Source organism: Falco naumanni, chromosome 7 (assembly GCF_017639655.2).
Source record: "Falco naumanni isolate bFalNau1 chromosome 7, bFalNau1.pat, whole genome shotgun sequence".
Taxonomy (NCBI): domain Eukaryota; kingdom Metazoa; phylum Chordata; class Aves; order Falconiformes; family Falconidae; genus Falco; species Falco naumanni.
Window position 1 is genome coordinate 11,769,164 of NC_054060.1, and position 23,454 is coordinate 11,792,617.

The 23,454-nt window shown below is 53.7% G+C and overlaps 1 protein-coding gene across 1 annotated transcript; it reads left to right on the forward strand.

Annotated features, from left to right (window-relative positions):
- Nucleotides 1-7,646: 7,646 nt before the first annotated feature.
- On the forward strand, nt 7,647-10,563 carry LOC121091860 (apoptosis-enhancing nuclease-like). Its single transcript, XM_040602100.1, has 4 exons — nt 7,647-7,721; nt 8,190-8,839; nt 9,136-9,336; nt 9,716-10,563. Exons 2-4 carry the CDS (start codon nt 8,192-8,194, stop codon nt 9,917-9,919), a joined length of 1,053 nt encoding a protein of 350 aa, XP_040458034.1. The 5' UTR covers nt 7,647-7,721; nt 8,190-8,191; the 3' UTR covers nt 9,920-10,563.
- Nucleotides 10,564-23,454: the final 12,891 nt, after the last annotated feature.

Genomic DNA, 23,454 nt, shown 5'->3' on the forward strand with positions numbered 1-23,454 from the left:
AGCCCCAGAGCGGGTGGAGGATGGCTACATCTCCACTTGGTTTCACCTGCTGCATCAAGGGGTTTCCAAGCAAGGAAGGTGGCATCTCCTACTCATGCCCAGACTGGTACGGTTGCTCAGGCAGAGGTTTAGCCATCCACATCTCCCAGTGACAATACCTGCAAATTTCAAAGGGGCTCCATCCACTTCTGACAGCAGATGACAGGGTTAAGTTAATGGAGGCAGTGGTAAAGAAATCTAATTAACCTGCAGTATGTTGTTTAATTTGTGCAAAGTTGTTGTGGTTACTCAGCTATAAACTCCATCCCCAGCTCTAATGACAGTGACTTGCATGGCAGCAGCAGAGAGCTTCCGGGAGGTGGGCAGCCACCTCGTGCTCACCCTTGAAGGTGCCCTCAATTATGCGCAGAGCGTTCCAGTGGTTGCCTCCATCTGGTTCTTCCATGGCATTTGAGACACTTCTCTAGCTCCAACCTTTGCAACAGGCATCTGTGCCGGTTTTCTGTCTGCTCTGGCAATCAACTCTATTGCACAGCTTCCAAAAACCAGCCTTCAGGACCCAGCAGTGTCAATCTGTTGATTGCCCTAAAGTCCAGGAGATGGTTTCAGGTCGCCAAGTTTCCACCGCAGCTCTTAGGCCGTAATTATGTTCAAGGCTCTTTGCTTTGGTTATTTCTTTTTGCTAATGCTTGGAGCCACTGTACTGATCTTTCCTTCAAGGCTGACCTCCATGTAGCTTCCTAGGAGAGAGACAGACCTGTTATTTAAACCAATTCACAAACCGCCTGCCAAAGGCCAGTTGTCCATTATATGATTTTTTGAACAGCAGGAATCAGCAGGGCTGATGGTGGCTGAGCTCTTTCTGCCAGTTCTAGGAGAGGTATAGGAAAAGAGATGGATGTTGTGTATTAGCATCTCTTCCCAGGTTAACCTTCCCTCAAGATCCTGGACCACCCAATAGCTTCCCTGCAGCGCTGAGCAGAGGGGCTCTGGAGCCTGTAGTGCCCAGAGGTTGATGCTGAGCCTCAGCACCTCTTTCATCTCACACCAAAGCTCCGCAGTCCCCCTATGGGTACTACAAGAGATGCAGATACATTCATACCCTGCAGGGACATCCTTCCCATGGAGGGAAAAACTTTTAACCAGGTCCCAGAAGACTCCTGGTTGCCTGATGAGGTTTGCCAATAAAGGAGTTGGGAGGGAAGATGATCCACCTCTGGGGTCCATCAGACCCAAGCAGGCTGGGGTCATGTTGCCGTGGGGGTTGCAGCAACAGAGACCTCCAGCACCAACGGCCCTGAGGTCCCACTCAACACTGGTGCTCCAAACATGTTGGGGATGTGAAATACAAGTACACTCTTAGCAGCAATACAGTTATACCAAGCTCTGCTAGATCCACAGCCTCCTCCCTGCAGCTCACGGCAGCTTGCACTTTAGCATCTCGGTCTGGTGGGAAGCCTGGAAACCTTGGCTGACTCCTCAATGGACACAGGCTCTTCTTCCAAACCAGCCAGGCAGTGCCCAGTGGTGATGCCCAGGGGCTGCAAGCCAGCCAGGATGGGATTCCCAGCAAATGGGACTCCCAGCAAGCCAACCTGCATCTGCAAACGGGGTTCCTGCCAGAGTCCTATGTACATGGACAAAGCACCACCCTCGGAGCAGGGGCAGTTGTGCCACCACCAGTTTGAAGGACAGACCAAGAGCATGACCCCATGCAAAGATCTTGGCGTCCTGTCCCCACACTGCTGAGCTCCACAGCTCTTTCCCTTCAACTCGGGGACAAAACCAGGTCCCTGGGCAGCTGAGGGGAGAGGCAGCAGCTGCTGAGAGGAAGAGGAGCTCAATTTGGGTTTTTCTTTCTCTCTCTATTTTTTTTTTTTTTAAAGAATTAAAAAGTGGCAGCGCTAGCAAAGGGTAATTATCCCTCTGTTCCAGCTGAAATACAATTAAGGCAGCTCTCAACGAGCCCCCGGGATATTGTGGTTTACTAATTAACAAGCGGATATGCTGTGGCCCCTGTCATGGCAATTACAGCATGAGACAGGCTTCAGGAGCTCTAATTACACGTCAGCCTGCGACACACGCAGCAATACAAATTAACGAGTGCCCGGGCTGGCGACGGAGGGAGTTACCCAGCAAGAGGCTGAGCTGGGCAGCAGGGATGGGGGGGACCTGCTGTGGTTCCAGGCCTGAGGATAGCAGCACAGGCTGCAGGCTAAGGAGGATGAAGGGAGCAGATTGGGGATAAAATATCCCACAGCTGGCAAAAACCGGTGCATCAGAGGAAAGAGAGGGGCTTTCGCTTTGCGGAGCTGTGGCCTGATGAATGGCATTTGGGATGACTGCAATGAATAGCAAGCATCACATCTTCTGCTGTTAATTCCCAGACCAATAAAGCTGCTGTTAAGAAAAGAAGTCAGATGGGAAACACCCAACAGGGCTTTGACTGCTGACAAATAACTAACAGGTCTCCCAGAGCCAAGAGGAATTTTTCTGAAAAATTGTTTATTGGGGAAGTTATGCAGTTTCAGCTTGAGTTCAACCAATAGCTTTGGCCAGGTGTGGGGGAAAAAAAAGCAATTAGGATTTTTGTAAACGCAGTTTTGACATGTTGCATTTAAAAAAGCTGTTTCCTTTCAAAACATATTAAAAAGATACAATTAAACCAAAATACAGACTGCACACGTAATGAGGACATTTTGTTTCTGACAAAATCAGATGATATTTATCAGCTTTGCTGATACTTATTGTATTTTTGCCCGTCCCAGCCCAGCAGCAACAGGTTTTCTGTGACACTAGTGTACCTTTTGAATTTATTGCTCTTGCCTTTCCTTGCTCTCCTTTCCAGCACTCGCCTGCTGCAGGCACCCAAGGAAGGATGGTGGGAAGGTGCACTGGACGCCCTGGGCTTTGGCTGCTGGCATTGCCTGCAAATGCCACTGCAGATCGGGTAGTTCTCAGGCAGACAGTAGTATTCAGGGGGGGGTGAAGTGAAGCCCTGGGATTTTGGGGCTCCCTCCAGCATCACACAGGGGTGGGACCAGTGAAGCTTGGGGATGGAGTCTCACACTGTAGGGGTGCACAGCAGGTCCCTTGTTTGCTCCCAGCTGTGACAAAGGGCTGAGACAAGGCAGGAGAGGGGTTTTTGGACTAATCCTGCTCCAGGTGTGCTGTCCCCATGTGCTGCAGGGAGAAGACCCTGCACAGTCCCCGCTGCCAGCACCCAGGGCATGAAGCCACCAGAGGCCACCTGTGCCACAGAGCCATGGCAAGGGGAGGGCACGCACCTCCTCACACATCACTCCCAAAATAGATCTCATTAACCATCGCAATTAACACAAGCCGAGCCCTCTCTTCTCCTCATTGCCCCAGCCAAAGCCATATATAAAAATAACTGTTTATTACACAGCAGGCAGGGCCCGGCTTATCGCTGCAGACAGGAAATTGCTGCGCAGAAACCGCACGTTTCACTTTTAATAAGTTTGGCAATAAAACATCTTGTCAAATGAGGCCACGACAGGGTGATAATGAAGCTTCCGTGTGGCCCATAATTGCTTACTGCTTTCCTGGGGGGAAGCCAGAAAAAGGGGAGCAAGAGGGGAGCCGTACGGCAGCATCATCTGTCCTCATCTGCTGCTTTGGGAGCATCCCTTCTTACCCCTGGCAGCATCCTCCAAGCACCGGCACCCACTGAGACATGGTTGAGGGGGAGGTCTGTCCATGTTGGAGAGATACAGGTAATTCCCACAGCATGGTGGAGGTGTCAGAGGAAAAGGGAGGCTGCTGGTGCTCCAAGGGAAAGGAAAAGGTTTTCTGCCTCCCAAGTAGGACTTTTCAGCACTGAGTAGTCTTTAAGGCTGGGCAGATGCTGTCACACCCAGTCCATCCCCATCCTTAGCCAGGATGGGTACAGACTCCTGGAGGTTTTGCACAAGTGGGCTCGGGATGGGGAACTGGAAGACCAGCTATGGCTGAAGTATCAAGGGCTGTAAAGCAGGTATGAGGAAAGCACTCACTGACCAAGATCCTACGGACACTCCTCACTTCTTCACAAAGGTCCTGGCTGATGGGAGCTGCAGAAACCCTTGGCTTCTGCAGCCAGTGTTAGAAGCCACATACTCGTTGCCTTCCTGTCCTTCAGGTTTAAGGTGGTTGAGCTAGAGTCTGAACACGTGCCCAGTCCCAACCCAGCTCTGCTAAACAGAGAAGCAAAGGACTGGCCAGGGGCTGAGGGATGAACCACTTTGCCTTCTTCAGAGGGAGCTGAAGCATGGCAAAGGACAGGTTCCACAGGGACCCCTGTGCTGGACCTCTGCTACAGAGCAAGAGGGCTGCAACACCCTGAGACCCATCATGGCAAAGGCCAGGGAATGACATGGTCCTTGTCTGTTCTGATGTCCTCACACTGGTGACCTCAGACCAGCAGCTGGTGACACCTGCAGCCTGGCAGCACTGGCTACCCAAGCCAGTCCCTTGCACCAAAGGACAGTGGTGGTGTTTCCAGGTTCCCGCTTCATGATGGGACTGACTTTCTTTAAAGGAAACCAGGTCCAGCAAGGGACCAGTCAGTGCCCTGACCCATTTCTTGGGCTTCCCAGCTTCTGTTTGATCTTTTAGATGCTGCTGGACACAAACTAACCCTGTCACAACCTATCTGAAGTGATGGGAGCAGCTGGAGGGAGCCCTGGTGGGATGCCCCCATGGGTGGGTGACAGGGAGTCACCACGCAGCCTGCAGAGCCCAGGATGGTGAAGCAGTCCCTCATCACCCATGGAGGCAAAGCTGGGTCCTTGCTGCCTTCTCCAATTTAACTTATCCCTGAGCTCCTCATTCCCACCAGCCATCCCCCATGGCAGGGAGCAGACAGAGAGGTCCAGGGGAACACAGGTGCAAGCAGTCTTGCAAAGATGAGCACAAGCTCTGGCATCGCAGTAATAGAAGACAAAATGAGCTGTATCCAGGCTGGGACTGCAAAATGAGGTGGTTTAGAGTCACAGCAGGAACATGCTGGCACTGTTGGGGACCGCTGGCTGGCTCCTGGCCGGGTGGGAGGATTTGTTCGCCCGCAGCTCTGCTCTTGGGGAGTTTACCTGGAATTACTGATCCACATTCATAAACATGATCACATTAATTGGCTGCCTCAGCCACAGCCGCCATCTCCTCCCAGCACTGGGACTTCATCTCCTTTCCTATCCCAAATGTCAAGAGGTGTCTGGGTCTCCAGCTGCTCAGCACCATGGCCGAGGATGGAGAAGCAGCTGCAGAAGGGAAAGAGGCAGAGGACAGGTGAGTCCACAAGCCTGGAGCTGGTGACAGACACTCACTGCTACCACCTCCACTCTGCAAAGCAGAGCCTTGAAAATAAACTGCAGGCACCTTCTTGATGGGACCAGGAGCTCTGCAGGAAGCCCTGTATCCCTGAGCAGTGATGACCTGGGGGCAGGCACCTCCGCTGGAGACCAGCTTTTATTGCAGGAGCAATGACCAGGTGGCAGGAGGGGGACCAGCTCCCAGCCGAGGACAGAGCTACCCGGGCTGCTCAGCCTGAGATCAGGCTGCTGCTCATCTCGCTTGGAGTGGGGCCAATCACTTCTAGTAAATTATTCATCTGACAAATTTAGCCTGTTATTCTAGTCGTGCTCTACCCAGAGTTTTACAGATTTCGTTATTATTTCAAATTGTGCAAACATCGCAGAAACCTCTCCTGGGCTCTGGCACACTCTGCCTTCATCTCAGCTCCCGGCTCATCTGTCGCATCTGAAATGGGATTTCTACCATCTGGTACCAAACCTGCCATCCCCAGCAAAGCCACAGGACCTTGTGCAGGTGAGTGGCATCCCTGTTTGGCACAAGGCTCCTACCAAAGGGACAACTATCTATCATGTGAGAACCATCTACTGATGACCCAGAGGTCAGTGGGATCAGAGGAGGCCACATTATACCAATGTACCCATTCAAACCTAGTCTGACTTTTTTCCACCTCCATCCTTGCATCTGGGGTAGGGGAGAAAAATGACACCACTGTTCCCTGGCAGCCTGGGCTATCTGCCTTTGGAAAACCAGAAAAATCTTTTCCCTTCCTCCCCATGTGCCCATCATTTCACCTGTCGATGTTTCTTTGTAACCACAAGGGTACAGCTAAAACTTTGCACTGCCGAAGAGAATCGTGTGCCTCTAGCAAAGTGCCCAGCCTCGTAAGGAAGAGTCACTGAGCAAAGATGAGAGAAGATGGATGGGCTTCTTGTGGACAAGCCAAGAGTGATTAGATCTATGAGTACAACAGCAATGTGTCCACGCAAAAGCTATCAACCAAGCAGCACCGAATAGTTGAGGTGCTTGAATCTCGCATCCCACCGCAGGCATTAGGGAGAAGAGCAGCCAGGGGTGCCAATTCCTCACCTGCCTGGAGCTGGTGGAGAAATTCCACCGGCAATGCAAGCCCACTCACACTAGGGCTTGAGTTTGCTCCCACTCACGTGGGGCTGGCCAGCTCACACCTTGGTTAAAGGGAGCAAAATGGGGCCTAAAGACCCAGGAACCCCAAATGAACCATCCCCAAGAGCTGTGATGCACAGTTTCACCAAATCCACCAGAAAAGAGTGTAAGTTTCTACATAGAGACCTGACAGGGTATTGCAAAACACTTGAACTACTCTCATTAGGGGAGATTAATTAGCTGAACAGCAGGGACAGATGCAATAGATGCAAAACACAAGGCAACAGATTCAAGGAAGAGGTTTACCAGCCAGAAGAAAACCAGAAAAGAAATAGAAAAAAAATAAATCATAAGGGGAATCTAAATAGTTTCTGTCTGACCAGGCTGAAGGAGCTAACAGGTGGTGAAACAGGGGAATGATGGAACATGAAGACAGTTGTCCTGCATCCCCATCAGCCCCCTTGGTGGCAGGGAGAGAGGATGCTCAGCACAGGGCCCCATGGAACAAGGACAAACACAGTGCCTGGCTCCCTCTGGAAGACTAGTGATTTTGTTGTTGTATGGCTCATCCCACCACAACAAGTCACAGTCTGCCCTAGGGCGCATGGCCTCTCAGCAGTGCTAAAGGCATGGGGACACGCTGGTGGCTGGGGCTGCACGTGGCCCTTCTCTGCTTCTGACCACCTTGGCCGTGGCTTTTGTGAGCTTTGAGAGTGAAGCAACGAGAGGCTGGTCTGAAACCCCCCCTGCAACCATGCCCCAGCCAGAGGTGCCCCCCTGCTACCCAGGGGAACCCCATGGGAGAACCTGGAGCACACAGACTCCACGCTGCTGTGCCTCAGCCCACCCAGGAAGAGTACCCCTGAGCCAGCCAGCAGCGGCAGGAAAAGGGATGCCCACAGGCTCAGCACTGCACCCCAGCACACACACACAGAACAACTGCACCATCCTGGTGCCAGCCTGAGTTTGAGTATGGGGCTCAGTATCTCAGCACGTACCACCCAGGAGGGTTCTTCCCACCAGGACGAGCGGGGGAACCAGCTAGAAGCGCCGAGCAACACCCACTCCCCGTGCGCTGCTACCGAGGCGCCTTAGAGCGAACCGCGGGCTGCCCCGCCCTGCCCTGCTGCGGCTGTGAGCACCGCCCCCCTGCATGCAAATCATCCCTCCGGGACAGCCAATGGGAAGACAGGGGGCGTGGCTATGACGGGACTTGCCCGGGCATGTGAGCGCGGCCGCTTCCGGACCGGACACGTGGGAGCCGCGCCGGGTCTGGGCAGGCGGCGGTGGGTCTGGGGGCGGCCGAGGGGGCGTATGGGGCGGCTGGGGGCAATGGGGCCGGGTAACGGGGCGGGTAGGGGTCTGAGACTGGGTAACTGGGGGGGGGAGGGGCTTGGGCCGGGAGAGAGGCAGAGAAGGCCTGGGTAATGGGCAGGCAGGGCCCTAGGGGACGTGTATTGCGGCGGGCAGAGGGGTAACGGGGCAGGGGGCTGCGGATCGGTACGGCGGGCACGGCCGTGGCACCGGGAATAGGGCAGGCGAGGCCGGGCAATAAGAGGGCGAGGGGGTGCGGCTGGGATAATGTGTCCGTGTCCCCCGTTCCCCAGTCCCATAGGCCCTGCCCGGGCTGCCTGTGCCTGCCCACACCGCGGGAGGGGCGGGGGGGGGGGTCGTTGCTGTGGGATCTGTGGGCCCTTTTTGACAGGGGGCATGGGGGCTGCATGGCACTCATGCCCCCCTGCACACGCCGGCAGGGATGCCTCCCGGCAAAGGGCAGATGACCTCGCTGCTGCCTGCCCCGAAGGTCTCAGCACCCACCCCTGGCCCCGCCGCGGGGGGCTGTGCTCGGCCCCCCGAGGGACCCAGCTCGCCGCAGGGTCGCAGCAAGAAGAAGAGCCGTAAGCACCAGCGGTTCATGGAGCGCCGGGCGCTGCTGGAGCAGAAGGGGCTGCTGAGCCCCTGCAGGCACCAGAGCAGCCAGGCCCCTGCACGCAGCGCACTCCCCAAGGCAGACGGCACCACGGCACCGCGCTGCGGGAAGGTCCCCAAGCACAAACAGGTCATCTCCACGTCCCTGTCCCCATCCGCCTCTCCGGACAGCATAGCCAGGCACCACTCCATGCTCCTGTCCCCGGGGAATGGCAGCTGCAAGGGGGTGCGAATGTCCTCCCCGCTCCTGCGCCCGGGCAAGTACGTGGCCATCGACTGTGAGATGGTGGGCACTGGTCCTCAGGGCAGGCTGAGCGAGCTGGCACGGTGCTCCGTGGTGAACTATGAGGGTGACGTCATCTATGACAAGTATGTCCGGCCCGAGCTCCCCATTGTGGACTACCGGACACGCTGGAGTGGCATCACCAAGCAGCACATGAAGAGTGCGATTCCCTTCAAGACTGCCCAGGCAGAGGTGAGGAAAGGGAGACATTTAAAAAAAAAAAAAAAAAAAAAAAAAAAAAAGCTGTGTGTTATCTGCCAGATACCAGTTGGGATATTTGGTGGCCTATGTTGAGCTTCTCTGAGGCAGAGACACAAGTACAGGACGGGGAGCCTCTGAAGCTGTGCAGTGGGCTGGTTTGCTTGTTACTGCTCTGGAGTTCTGGGAACCTAAAGAGGGAACTGAATTTAACACTGAATGGTTTATTTTATGGTTAACCGGTGTTTCTTTTGCTGTACCACCTGTCTAACCCTTTCTGACGCTTCCAGATCCTGAAAATCTTGAAAGACAAGATTGTGGTAGGACACGCCATCCACAATGACTTCCAAGCCCTGAAGTACTTCCACCCGAAAGACAGGACCCGAGACACCAGCCAGAGCCCTGTGCTGAACCAGAGGGCAGGGCTGCCCGGCAGGGCCAGCATCTCACTGAAGAGCCTGGCCAGGCAACTGCTACAGAAAAAGATCCAGGTTAGCAGCAGGAACCTTGAGGTGGGGAGCAGTTCCTGGGTTTGCTACGAGCCTGTGTGGTCAGCTTGGTCCCTCCCATCTCCATGGGTGCTCTCTGCGAGATGGAGGTGAGCCTTGTTTATCCTGTGTTCCTGGCTATGATCAAGCTGGGGGAGCCCAGGACCTCCCAAGCTGACCACTAAGTATTTCAGTAAAGCAGGGACAGGACCTGTGCCCTCCAGAAAGTGCTCAAGAGATTCCTGCATCTCTTCAGCTGCATCAAACCTTTGCCATCTCCAAACACCCAGCACCTGAGTCCTTCTGAGCAAGCAGACAAAATGACCCTTGTGGGATTTTTGTCACCCACTTTATCTAACTTGGCTTTTCCCCTTTTGTTCAGGTCAGCTGCAAAGGGCACTCATCGGTGGAGGATGCTCGGACGGCCATGGAGCTGTACAGACTGGTAGAGGTGCAGTGGGAGACAGAGCTGGCCCGCAGCCTGCCCCCTCGGCCCCCCAGCCCCATTGAAGATCCCACCGCTGACAGCATCCAGTACATGGATGACCAGTACTGGCCCACAGACCTGATGACAAGCAGTCTGTGATGGGGGACAGCATCTCCTCCATGTGTTTCAGGCCATCCTGTAGCCCTCAGGTATTAAAGGTGGAGGTGGCTGCTGACCTTCACCCGCAGGGCTTGTGCCCCATAGGCTCTGCCTGGCACCCAACCCTACTGCAGGCAACAGCACAGGGGAGTTGGACACCCCCAGTCCTGTTCAGGGACAGAGAAGTGGCGACACTTGGGCACCAGCAGTCTCCTGAAAACGCTGTATGCAGCCTCTTGCTGTCACACAGATATCGGTGCTGGGGCTGCCCTCTGTCACTTGGTGCTCAGGGGCGAGCAGGGTCCTGGTGTCAGCCTTGGGGAGCCTCTGTGGGTGTGCGACGGCTGCAGCAGTGGGTGGGGGCTGCCAGGGTACCCCCCATGCCCTCTGGGGAGGGGTTACCCCCATGGTGGGCAAGTGGCAAGTCCTCCTGTGGGAGGACTGTGGTGTCCTCCTGATGCCCAAAGGCTGCAAACTGTCCAGGGCCAGTCTCCTCCTCACTTCATTTGCACAGTGAAGCCTGAAAAGAAAGTCTGGGTCTAACCAGTGTCTAGCCAGCCTGGACAAGAGATAGGATGCGTTTAATTTAAAATACACTATTCACACAATTGTCCAATTCTGAATTAAAAATTGTTCTTGCTAAACTGTTGTGTACATGTTGCATGATCTTGATCTGGCAGCTCTCCAGGAGGGTGAGGGCAGGGATGAGGTTGGCAAACAGCTGCCTGTGTACCATGCCATTCCCCAGGGCTTAAAGCCCACCTGCAACCTGAAAAGGTGCTTTGAGTGGCCTGATGGTGGCTGGACTCAGCGGTTCCTTGGGCTATGGAGTGGCCCCCTCCCTCTAGGGCTATCCCTGTGAAGGCAAGAGAACCAAGGGATGGGCTCCGCCAGAGCCCTGCAGTCCAGCACTGCCAGCTGCTTGGAGAAAGCCCAGTGCAAGAGAAAGCATCCCGCTGTGTCACCCTCCAGCAGCTGGGCTGTCCCAGTTTGGGGAGCTTCCCCGTGTTAAGGAGATTCACTGTTGGGATTTGTCTGCCCTGCAAGGCTGCATCCCTGTGCACAGGGTCTGGGGCTGAGAGCTGTGCCTGCTCTGCGGGGTGGCAGTGATGCTGAGCTGTGGCGTGGGCTGCTGTGACAGCGTGGGAGTGGGGTGATGCCCACCTGCAGGGGCTCTGCCTGCAGGTTGCTGCTTCGTGGCTGATGCATGTAGGTAACTTGCTGCAGATGTCCCCCAGCTGGGGGTTTGAGCACCAGAGCAGGGTTTGGGGCTGGACTGGGGGAGTCGCACGCTTCCCTGGGGAACTGAACAGCCGTGGTTATAGAAAATCTGTATTTACTATAGAAACCCGCTGCCTGGACTGTGAGACAGGAGGGGGCTGGAGGGCTGCCAGCACCCCTGGGGCTTTTGGGAGCCTGGCCACAGCACAGTGGGTACAGCAGCCAGCACTGAAATGGAGATCATGTTCCCGGTGGCCAGGCTAGATGTGTCCCAGGCTTTTCCCAGCGGTCAGGGGGAGGGAAGGGGAGCTCAGCCCCAGCCTTGGGAAGCAGCCAAGGGAGCCAGTTGACGCAGGCACACCTGACGCACGCATCAATGCCATTACAAGATGCATCTTGTACTTCCCGTCTTAACTCCTCCCTGCCTGGCAGAGGAAGCTGGGGACAGCTCAAAAACACTTCAGAACACGTTGGATGTGTCTAAAAAGCTCTGCCTTCCTAGTTGCCCAGGCGCAACTATCCTTCAACAGAAATAATAATAACCTGGGCTGTGCTGTGGGCTCGTGGTCCAGACACTCTCCACCAGACCTGGTAGGAAACATAGCTCCACAGCAGGTCTTTAAACCCAGCTCGTGTCGGTTTGTCCCAGGCGTGTTCCTCGTGCAGCAAGCTGTAAAACACTGCTGGCATCACCCTCTGTGTGAGCCTCGGGGTGCAGCTCAGCTGAGCCCCATCATGATGCTGTGCAACTACAGCAAGACCCGGCAGGGTATGGGAGGGACCCAAACCCCATGGGGACGCCTAGGGAGGTGCAGGAGGAGCACAGTGGGCATAGATTTGAGGAAGAACTTCTTTACTTTGAGGGTGACACAGCACTGGAACAGGCTGCCCAGGGGGGTTGTGGAGTCTCCTCTGGAGATATTCAAAACCCGCCTGGACACGACTTGGTGCAACCTGCTCTGGGTGAACCTGCTTTAGCAGGGGGTTGGACTAGATGATCTCCAGAGGCCCCTTCCAACCCTGACCATCCTGTGATAGTGTGGTTCTGTTTTTCTCTGTTTCCTCTTGTGCTGTTTTCACCTCTCCCGGAGTGGCAAGAGGGAAGCAAAGCTGTAGGAAAGGTGAAAGCTCGGCAGGTCAGCAGACCCACTGTCAGAAGATGGTGGCATCGCAAAGCCAATGCGGCAGCACTGTCTTCTGCTCCTGGGAAAGGAGACATGAAGGAAGGGCACAGCGGAGGGATGCTTTGCTCATGGCCATATAACCTAGCTCATATAACTGCACCCCCTCACAGGGTACACAAGTTAGTGGGGAGCTCGCATGGGGTGCCCCACAGCTCCCGGCTCACTTGCCCACCTGAGTCCCCCCTTGCTGTCCCCCCAGCCCACCCTGTCTTGCCACCCCATAGCACTGACTTGCCCTGAGCCATGTGACAGCTGGATGTGAGACATGGCGTGTTGGGGTGAGGCTGGAGAAAGCTGCAAAAGGAGGTGGAAGGCCACGAGGCTTTATCAGCCTGTGACTCAGCCTGCCTTGCCATCAGCCAGCGTTGAGGGAAAAGTGTAATTAAGGAGGAAAAGAAACCCACATTTCTGTAGTCTTTATCCAAACACTTTAGCAAGACCAAGACCCACTTCCAAAACTAAGCTTGGGCTGAGCTCCAGGCAAGGGAGAGATTTCTCTAAGCATTCATCCCCTGTGATTCAGGACAGCTTTCTCCCTGCCTGCCCACAGCGGAGTTCCCCAGCCTACCTGTGGGGCTGCTTGGCATGAGGTGCTGGAAAAGTCTCAGGCTGCCTCTGTGACCTTGTCCCCATCGCCACCACATTGACTTAACAACCCTGCTGAAATACGTCCCCTGCTTTGGGGCAAATTTGAAGGTAGCAAGGCAGCCAAAGGCCAGCTGCTCTTTGGTGCTCACATGCCCTGCAAGCTTTGCCTCTATGCTGTCATCTCCAGCTCTTGGGGAAGTCGAGAAATAAATCCGGGGGAGTCAACCCCTATTTAGCTCAGATTTGAAGGGCTGGAAAAACCCCAACATTGTGCACTGCAGCACCCCAGCCCCCTGAGAAGGGGTTGCTGATAAGCAGACCCCACCATGGATGATGGAGGGTGGTGGCAATCCACTCCCTGCCAATGAAGCAGTGTTTGTTTGCTCTGAATAATCTGAATGGCAACAGGAGCCCTGTTTGCACCAGGTGAATCCTTCAAGAGCTAATCAGGATTTTCACAGGTGTTTGTGAATATTCACCTACATGCCAGGGAGTTGCTAGGCTGAAAGCAGCCAACCTTTGCTCTGTTCTTCCCTCGAGTGGCCTGCTGGTGCTCACGCTGGGAAGCTGAGCATCTTTAGGCAGGCTGAGATCTTTAGGCGGGTAAAGGAGAGCTGGGCTGGCTCACCATTTCGCTAAATTTCATGATAATTGAAGAATCTGCAAAAAACTCGGCCGTTATCTCAACGACCCTGAATAATGATTAACCCAAACCCACAAATCCAGCAATGGGCTTTTTTATCAGAGGGAAAACATTGTCAAATGAGTTTTTTCCAGCCAACTGCGAGGGCAGGTAACTGATAAGCTCATCATTGGAGTGGGGCTGAGCCAATGGGAGCTGATGGTGACAGCTTTTACTTCTGTCTAGCAACAGCTTCTCCTTGAGCAGCAGACAGCAATTCAATGCTTTCCCTTGCTTTTATTGCATTACTCTCCTGCAACATGGGGGTTTTTGTGGGGGACACTCAGAAACTGAGTTTTGCATAGATTGTCCATGGTTTTCTGCATGTTTTGGTGTCTATTCCTATCCCACAGGGCAAGAGCTTTGCAGCTGTAACAGTGGATGCACACGCCCATCCTGCTCAGGTCCTGGGCTCTGCTTGCACCCTGCCCTGCTCATGCACCTGGAGCTCTGCTTCTGCTGGGTGGCTGTCAGACACCCATAGGGTACTTGAAATAGGACCATAGCAGCACAGCAGCTGTACCAGGAGACCCTGCACCAGCATTGGGTCTGACTCTCCTGCCCTTCATTGCCAGCACCTGGCCATGGTCCAGCACCTCTCCCGGCTGCCAGGGGCTGTTTGTGTGGGGAGCATGGCTGGGAGCAACATTTCCTGATCAAACACCTGGCTTGTTTTGGATGCTGGCTCTGCTTATCACAGTATGTGCGGTTAAAGTGCCACGTAAGCCCCAAACGTCTTGGGGTGGAGCAATGCTGGTACCTAATAACAACCTGGAGCAAGCCCCTAATCTGGGGCAGTGTGTCCCCTCGCTGTGGGGACACAGAGGGTTGGGTCACCCCCTTTGCAGGCAGAGAGACGAGGCTTTGCTCAGGCAACTTGCCAGAGACCAAACCAGCTGCAGTAGAGGGAAGAACTGGCTTCCCTGCACCCCTGCCCCATCAATACCCTTACCCACCATCACCCCTCTTCTCTACACCCCAAGTGTAAATTAGAAGGCAGAAAACTCGCAGTCGGACATAAATTAAAATCTCAGGAGCCTTAATAACTTGCTTGGCCGGAAGAAACAAATAGGTGTGATGTGGAAATGAATAGGCACATCTGGCAGCCGCTTAGCACTTTGGCTGCAGGAGGGGTGTGTGTGCGTGTGCATGTGTGCGTGTGCATGTGTGCGTGTCCATGTGTGCGTGTCCATGTGTGCGTGCATGCCAACCGCCAGCACAGCCTCCCGGATTGGCTGCAAAACCCCTTCCCGACCAATGCCAGGGACCAGGGTGGCCTAGCAACAGCCTTTTCCTAATGAAAAACAAGCCACTTTTAACCATCGTGACTGTCTGCAGGTGAGAGGAAAAGGCACAATTCCCTGCATGCTCCATCCTCCCCAGGGAGCTGGCCCCAAAAGGGGCTGCAAAGGCCGGGCTGGGTGGGCTGGGGTGGCCCAACCCAAGCACCCATGTACCCCTCCGTCCCTGCTCTGTGGATGCATTGGGTGCATGGGAAAGTTTTACTGCAGGCACAACTGCAGGGAAGCCCCTGCAGGAGAAACGTCCTCCTGGTCAGCTGTGGCTCCATCCCCCTGTGCAGGTAGCCTGGGTGCTGGGCTTACGCCTGGCATGGCAAGGGGATCCCTGCCACAGGCACCCCACAGCTCTGCGCCCACAGGGCAGGCTGGGGGCTGGATGCCAAGAAGCCACAGGGGCTGTGAGCTGCTGAAGATGCCACCTCTAGGGCAGGAGGCATTGGTGGGGTGCAGTGCCAGGGGCATGCAGGGTGTGCCCCAGCACCACCAGATAAAGGAGGAGCCGAGGGGCTGGTCACCATGGTGGTCCTGCTTGGAGATGTCACCTTCCCTTGTTCCTGCCCTGGGATTCTCTCCTCCAACAGCTGTCCAGGGAAAGAGCTCTGAGGACAAGTGGCTGGACACCTGAGCATAAGCCCATGCCTTAGCAATAGCCTCTCTACAAACCAGGTTACAAAATAACTTCTGATCTTATGGCTGGGGGGAACAGGGGTTGGTCCTGAGGTCGGTGGGCATGGGGACACGTTGCAGGAGGCAGGCTGGAAGCTGGGGACAATGACAGAGGTTACTGAGGCACAGCATCAATTTTAGGCTGCAGAAATGCCTCTTCCTTGGAAATAGCAAGCAGCATGTCAGCTTACTCCTGGTAAGGTGTGCAGTTCCCAGTAAGGCAATGTGGGGAGAGGAGCCAGTTCAGCCAAGCCAGCGCTGGGAGCAGCAGCAGTGTGACATGGTGTTTCCTTCATCGCTGGTTGCTGCATCATTTCAGGGAACTTTAAGCTCTGCACCAAACCTGTGGTCTTTCAGCCTGCTTTTCTCCTATCAGCTCACCCCGGGGGTGATGGGGAGATGTCAGAGCACCTATGGTGATTTTCAAATTTTCTAATTCAAAAGGGAGGTTTCAGCTCAGCTGAAAGCACAGCCTGTGCCTCCAGCTCACACCTGCCCCACTGCAGAGCTGCCTGCACCGTTCCACTCCCACACACCCTGCCCCCCTTGTAAAGCGTTAGAAATATCCCTTTAGTTTAGTTTTAACGTTGTTTTTTTCGAAAGAAGAAAAAATAACATCATCTTTCCAATGCCACCTGACCGGGGCAAAGCAGCAAGCGCGCTATGCCCCAGGCCAACAACTCTGTCGTGGCAGATGGAGCATGGCAAAGGCTCTCCCCTGGGGGGACCTGATGGAGAAAATTAAAACATAACTGGAGGGGTGGGGAAAGCAAAAAACATGACTCTCCACTCCTCTGGGCTGACCCCCTGGGGAGGCCCCCCCGGTTTTCACTCCGTTTCTGCCCGTTCCAGGTTTGTGCGGTCCTGGCTGTTCACTAGATGGTGCCCTCGGGCTGCTGGTTCCTGAGCTGTCCCCTCGCAGGCTGGGGATGGGACAGGGCTCTGCCCCGGGTTCCCAGGGTGCGTTTTAAACAGGTCACAAGCACAAAAGGGGCACGAAAGCCATTTGCATCACTCATTTAAATCCCTGTGCGTTTTGGGGGCTTCGGGGTCTGGGTCCAGTAATATGCTGCAAACACTGGTCTCTCTCCCATACCTCCGGTTTATCTGAATCCCTCAGTATTTTATATTTCTACCACTGGGAAGGTGATTTACATTGCCAAGACAGGAAAAGAAGATGGGATGGGCAAAGAGGGAGTTCCATGGTGAATGCATTTGAGTAAAATAGCAACTAGCCATCCACAACTGTCACCAAAAATACACCTACATCCATAGTTCTGCAGCCCTGGTGCAGGGGGGGAAGAGGAGGAAGACAAGCTAACACACATTAGTGTTACTAGGAGGATATTTATTCATTTAGAAATGTAAGTCAATGGGCATAAAGCAGCATTATCTGTCCGTTAGGGAGGAGCCCTGTCACTGGGCAGAAGGATGCAGTGGGACAGGAATGCAGGGCACCCGTGGGGCTGCCCATGGACCCAGGGCAGGAGCAGCTGGGGCTGCTGCAGGTCAGCACCAGGGTCTGTTTCCCATCCTTGGAGGTCATGGTTTGCATTTGGCCTTCACCTGGCCTGGTTGGAGACTCTCTCTGTTTTTTTAGACCACTCCTGCCTTTGTAAGATGGGGATCCCAGCCATGAGTGGCAATTTGCAGGGGCCAATTCACACAAGGCCACTCTGTGGTGGCACTGTAGGATGTGCCAGCATCCCTCTTAGTCTCCTGGTCTCTTAAAACCGCAGAATGATGGAAAAGATCAAAGCCAGATCTACACAAAGTAGTATTAGTTGTCATTTTAAGATGGCACTAATATGCAGTTCTGGGTGAAAAAGTTGCTCCCAAACCAGTTTCTTGTTTCTGCTCATCTCTGCCCTGCCCCAGGCAAACCCTGAGTCCTGCCCGTGTGCGGGGACTCACGTTGCTCCAGGTTCTGTAGAGCCATCCGGACAGTAGGGTCTGAGCCACAAAGGCTAAGGACTTCTCCTAATTTTTATTGTTATTTTTATGTTATCATTCTTTTAAAATCTTTATTTTTATTTTTTGGGGATACTGGACAGATCGAGCTGGAAATAATGTGGAAGAAATGATGTTTGCCTTTAGCGTCAGTAGCCCAAATGTCCCAGAGGGAGACACCTCACCAATGAGCCTTGAGGAGCTAATGTCAGCAGGAGGCAGGAATGGTCCTCTTGGCCTCTGGCATCATCAACTCCAATAAAAAGATGTAAAAGAGGACAAAATAGCACTCAGAGGCCTCCACAGTGTCTCTCATTTGGGGGTCAAATGTGAAGAAAGAGTGCACGAACACAACAACTGCCCACAGAGCCTGCTTTTGACCTTCCAGGTCTCCCTGGAGGAGGGAAGTTTGGCCAAGCCAACCCATTAAATTGGGAATTCAGTCCCAGGTACCTCTGTGGGGGCTGCTCTTCAATGATCAAATGATGCTCCTGCCTTGGACAGACACAGGTTCATCCCACCTCTAGGAATGGCACCTTCCTCCCAGCTGAATCCCACCTTCAGGAACCTTCACCTGTGGGCAGGAGGCAGACCTGTCCCTTCATGCCTGGGGGCCTGACAATCCACTGCCTTCAGCCCTGCAAATAAAACCCCATGTTTAGCACCTAAGTCCAGCGTCAGGAAAAACTGCAGTAAAGCTACACACCCCTGTCATGTCTATAATTTACCTTTGTGTAAGTTCAGAATATCCCCTTATGAAGGAGTTTTTGTAGCCCACGCTACATTGAACACGAATGTGTTTTCCATATTTACTTGCAGCTCAGGAGAGAAAACTTGCAGCAGGGAACCAAGTCTTTACCTGCCTGCTCAGACAGGTGAATATTTCATTAGGAGACCACAAAAGTTGTTACAGATGTCTGGGTTTGACCCATTTCAGCAGATTTCTCAAATTCACAAAGAATTTAACAGAGAATAAATCCATTAATTCATACTCTGATGAAACAACACAGACACAAAGAGGGAAGCATGCAGAAAGCTATCCCCTCCTCCCTTCCCGAGCCTCCCCTGCTTCGGGCTGGCCCACACAGATGCTAGCCGGGATGGCCACACAGATGCTAGCCAGGATGAAGCAGGCTAAACCTGAACCCCAGTTTGCATCCCTGGGGCACGGTCCCTTCTGCAGCTCTCGGAGCTGTGCTGCAGCACCGATGCCCTCACCAAGAGGCTGAGCAGGGACTGCAGCCTGGCCCAGCAGGGGCTGACCACTGCTGCTTGCCCTGGGCAGTGGGAAATGCTCGGCACAGGCGGGCTCTGTCTCCTTTCAAAGCTCCTTTGGCAAGCGTCGAGCCCTCCGGGAGGGGATGGGGGCAGTAGGGGTGGGGAGAGAGGAAGACGAAGCAGCTGATGGGGAACCGGTTTAAGGGGAGGGAGTACTCCCTAGGACTTGCCTCTAAATGTGTCCCCTATCTCAGGCTACCGCTGCCTCCCCCAAGGGACCCATTTCACCTCCTGACAGCTCCGCGCATAGGAATTGCTGCAGCGGGAACCCACGGAGCTTTGCCTGGCTCCATCCACCAAAGGCTTTGGGCACACGCTCATACCCTCGCAGGGGGACAGCCATCCATCCCCCAGTCCCCAATAGCCTTCATAGGCAGGATCAGGATCAGTCCTGGCCGCCTGCATCCCCCGAGGCTGACAAACACTCGTGCCAGGACCAAGACACTACGCATGTGTGCACCTATTTGGCCTGTCTCTCCATCCCCGGGAGCAGGGCTGACCTGCTCGGCATATCCTGATAACGGGCCATTTTCAGCAAGAGCCTTATGAAACTGCCTTTCACAGGCAGCACAGAGGATGGTTGTTCCCAGGGCCAAAACCTCCCTCTCCCCCGCTCCTGCCATGGGATGCTCGGCTGCTCAAAACCTGCGGGAACCCGTGGTGAAGGAGGAGATGTGGGAAGGGGGATTTACGGCTTGCTGCAAGGCAAGCGGGGTAGCGGGAGGAACCGTGCCGAGGCAGGGGTTTTGGGGGAGAGGGCGGCATCAAGGCAGGGCTGTAGCCGGCTGACGCCAGCCCCACTCTGTGGCCTGAGACCCTTCCAAGGCGCCGGCCGAGGTACAGATGTTCCCATTGTGCATCTTGGGAGCCTTCTCGGAAAACTCCAGCAGCTTCGTTCCTCAAGCTGCCTTTTTAGCTCCAGCTTTTGGGTTTGTGTTTCTTTTTTTTTTTTAAATCATATATATGTTTGGAAGGGAGCCTTCTTGCTGCTGCATTTCTTTGCCTTGTGCCAACCCCCCCAGTGTTTTAAGAGCTCCCTCCCTGCTTCATGTCCCCCCCCCGCCTGAATGATCGTCACCATCTCAGGGGTTGGCATGTTAGGCTCCGGTGCAAAGCAACCGCTGCCAACCACAGCCTGTTTTGTACTGCAGGGGCTGGTTAGTGGGGCAAAGCAGATGGGTGGAAAGGCAGGCTGCGCACCAGGGATCCTGCAAACCGGTTCTGCTCTAGCATTGTCAGGCATTTGATGCTAGACATGCACATGACCCTGTCACTGCTCCCTAACTCAATTTTCCCACCACCAGAACAGGCAGCATTAGTGGGGAGAAGAGAGGTTTGCAAATCACTTTGAGATTCTCATTGATAGGGGTTTTGTTTCCCTCCCAGCTTCCTATGGGCAAAAGCAGCTAAGCAGGGATAAGAAGTGAGATGCGTGACATGCGAGAGGGATGTTAGATCAGCCCTCGAATGCAGTGGAAGAAGCAGCTTTGAAAAACTGAGCTGAGAATGAAGCTGAAAAACAATTGAAGGATTTTAGGAAGAAGCAGCCTCTTAGAGCAGGATCAGGGACAGGAACCAGAGCTGCAAGGTGCCTGCCCCTGCCTCTAGCTCCATCATTGGCCAACTTTGTTGTGTGCTCGGTCCCTGCTTGGAGAGGGACTGACCAAACCCTTGGATTAAACCCAGGTGTGATCAGAGAGGCTGATAAAACCCTGTTTTGGGACCTGCTTGTCTCCTGCATGTCACCCTGCCCTTGCTTATAAATCATTTTGGCAGTGTCGCACAGCACTGCTGGCTCCCCATGGCTGAGGTTCCCAGTTAGCCTCCAGGTCCAAATGCAAAGGAAGGGGGCAAGGAGAAAGCCCTGCAACACTCTCAAACCCTTATCCTGGCCTGAATCCTCTCTCAAGTACAGCATCTTTAAGGTTAGCAGTGAATCCAGGTGTAATTTAGTTAGGAAGTATAGCTTAGGAGAGAGGAAATTACCCCACCTCCCCTGGCCAACACTAGCAGCTTAGGGAGAAGTCAGCAATAAATGAGAATCAACTCCCAAAGAGAAATAAAAAAGCAACACTGCTAAGAGCCAGAAAGCAACTGAAAGGGCACATTTGTAACAGGAAAGATGTTTACAGCCCACTAGCAGCAAGAAAAGCCATGGCTTTTAAAGGTAGCAGGGGCAGAGGGCATCTGTCTTTCAAAACAATCAGGAAAGGGAATCTGAAAAGCAAACACAGCTCTCTGAGACATTAAAGAAAAGGCAGCAGCTGGTGGAAGTCACCCTTGGATCACAAGGGCATCTGGAGCAGGGATCACATCAGGAGGCACGCCAGCAGCAGGGTGACAGGCAGGGCTGGCAGCGGGCGGGAGGACAGAGCTCCCACGAGCCCTTTGCTGGCGACAGACTGCCTTGGGAAACTCCAGGCCAGAGGGTTTTAATCTGCTCCTGGAGATAGGCTCTTCCTTATCAGCTTCCTTCTCCAGGCACAAGGCTCTCAGGGCTAGTGAGCCAGCACGTCCCCCCAGTCTATTGGTGGCAGGAAGAAGAGGGCAGCTCAGAGCTGGTGTCAGCATGGTGCTGATTTCATACTGCTTTGCTTCCCATGTTCCCTAAAAAACATCCAGCAAAAATGTGGGCAGCCCCAGCACCAAGCCATAAACACAAGCCAGACCAGTGTCCACTGCTCCCCAGCATAGGAACTGGGGTCTTACGGAGGCTGTTTCATATCCTGCAAGTTGCATTTAAGCTACTAAAAGCATAACCTCTACCCTACCGTGTCCATCTTTGAGGTCTCTGTGCCTGCCAGGAACCATGGCCCCATCCACCTTCCCCTTCTGATGTGCACCCCAGACACAGAACGTGGGCATGGCAAGGTGCCGAGGAAAGGGCTTTCGAAGGCTGCCTTGCTAAATAGGGAGTCAAGACAGCAAAGCAGGGAGAGCCCCACACAACAGCTTTGAGATGTCTGGTCTGAGAAACTGAGAAGCACCTGTAGGATTAGGGAGCCAGGCAGAAGCTTTCAGAGCACCCTAAGTGATGAATAGGAGCCACCTCCCTCCCTCTGACACCTCATGCCTTTTTGAAGTCTTGGCTCATACCCTGAAAAACTAATAGCTTTAAAGAGAAGCATAAAGAGGATGCATCTTCCAGCAAAAGGTATGTAAGCATGCACATCCTACTGCTGTTCATTAAAAGTAGCTAATAATTGCATTTTTTTTCCAGCTCAGATGAAGCACTGTGTATAAGTAGATAAGAGGCTTACATACCCAGGAGGCTCAATTAACGTTCTTAGTTCACACGGCCTCAGGTAGAAGGCATTGCTGACCCTGGGCTGCAGCTTCCAACTGTTGAAAGAATAGCTTTAAGTCCTTATAATCCAAAGGCTTTTATTTTTAGGTATTCCTAGTACTTCTCATCTCCACAGCACTTCAGCACAATTTTCCCTGGCTCTATAGGTACTGCTGGCCATACACCAGCAGCCTAACAAAAAATATTTCTTTGTCCTCCCGCACCACCTAAATCTTTACACGAAAGGAGACACCTGATGAACCTGACCTTATATAGCCCGGCCGGTGAGCGGGCAGGCTCAGCTGGGCTGGCATGAAGGGCTGCACTGGCCCACCTGTAGTCTCTGTCCTACATCAAGCAGGATCTGCCTCTGGTGCTGTTTTAAGTGAGTCTGTGGGAGCCCAGGATACCTGGAGGAGGGATTGGTTGTTTTCCTCGTCTGAGCCTGCTAGGCAGGCTTGTTCACTCTGAGTTAGTTTTTGCTATTTACTCTCCTGTAGTCTTTATCAGAGAAGAAGCTCTGGGGGTTCTATTTTTTTCCTAGAAAAATAGTGAATATTTGAGCTGGGCACGTGTTTTCTAAGGAATGTTCTGGGGTGTAACTCCCAAGTTTTGTTGACTTTCAGAGGTGGCTTTTAGGCTGCTCCCTGGGTAAACACCCTACGCTGGGCTGTCAGCTGGTCCCTGCAGCTACTTAATGCTTTCTTCATCACTTGCTGATGGCAGCAGCAGGGTTCGGGTCTGTCTGTTTTCTAGGGCTGATCAAAGGAGCAAGGTGTCCTTCACTGATGAAGTCGGAAGGATGGTTGAAGCAATAAAAAAGGTGCTTTAGAGTTGCTGGGGTATAGTCACGGGAGACAGCAGTGCTATAGAAGCACTGGTGATTAATACGGGTGCAGCACTAGTGCTGAGAGCTATAGATGTCCTGGGGCACAGGTGCTATGAGCAGGTTAACCATGGATCAAGGGTCAGCAGAGCTGGGCAGGGCTGTAGTCATAGCTGAAGCCTGCAGTGTGTCAGCCTGTGCTCCTGGGCTCTTCCTCCTGCTCTTATGTCGCATCAGTGGGTGCCAGAGCATCCTGAATATTTACAGGGTGAGGTGAGTGGTCTAAGTGAAGGATGCTGTGCAGATGCGGTCAGGAAGCATAGCAGCAGTGAGCAGGGGGTTCTTCTGCCTCGGTGGGACACTGCCCTACTGGCATTGCCCAGAGCACTGCCTGTGCCCTGGCCATGGAACACAAGTGTTTGCGTGTTTCTTCCCTCTGCTTGGCTTGGGGCTGTACCCTGACCCAGCCTTCCAGGCTTTGGTCCCTTCTGGCATCATTGGTGACCACATGTGAAGGTGACGTTCAGGTACAAATGGTTCCAGTTGCCAGCTG

Bases quoted from the DNA above. Each gene is read 5' to 3' on its own strand.
- LOC121091860 (XM_040602100.1), top strand. From the start codon at position 8,192: ATGCCTCCCGGCAAAGGGCAGATGACCTCGCTGCTGCCTGCCCCGAAG. The intron at 8,840-9,135 runs GTGAGGAAAGGG...TGACGCTTCCAG, and splicing joins TCAAGACTGCCCAGGCAGAG to ATCCTGAAAATCTTGAAAGA. The intron at 9,337-9,715 runs GTTAGCAGCAGG...CCTTTTGTTCAG, and splicing joins TGCTACAGAAAAAGATCCAG to GTCAGCTGCAAAGGGCACTC.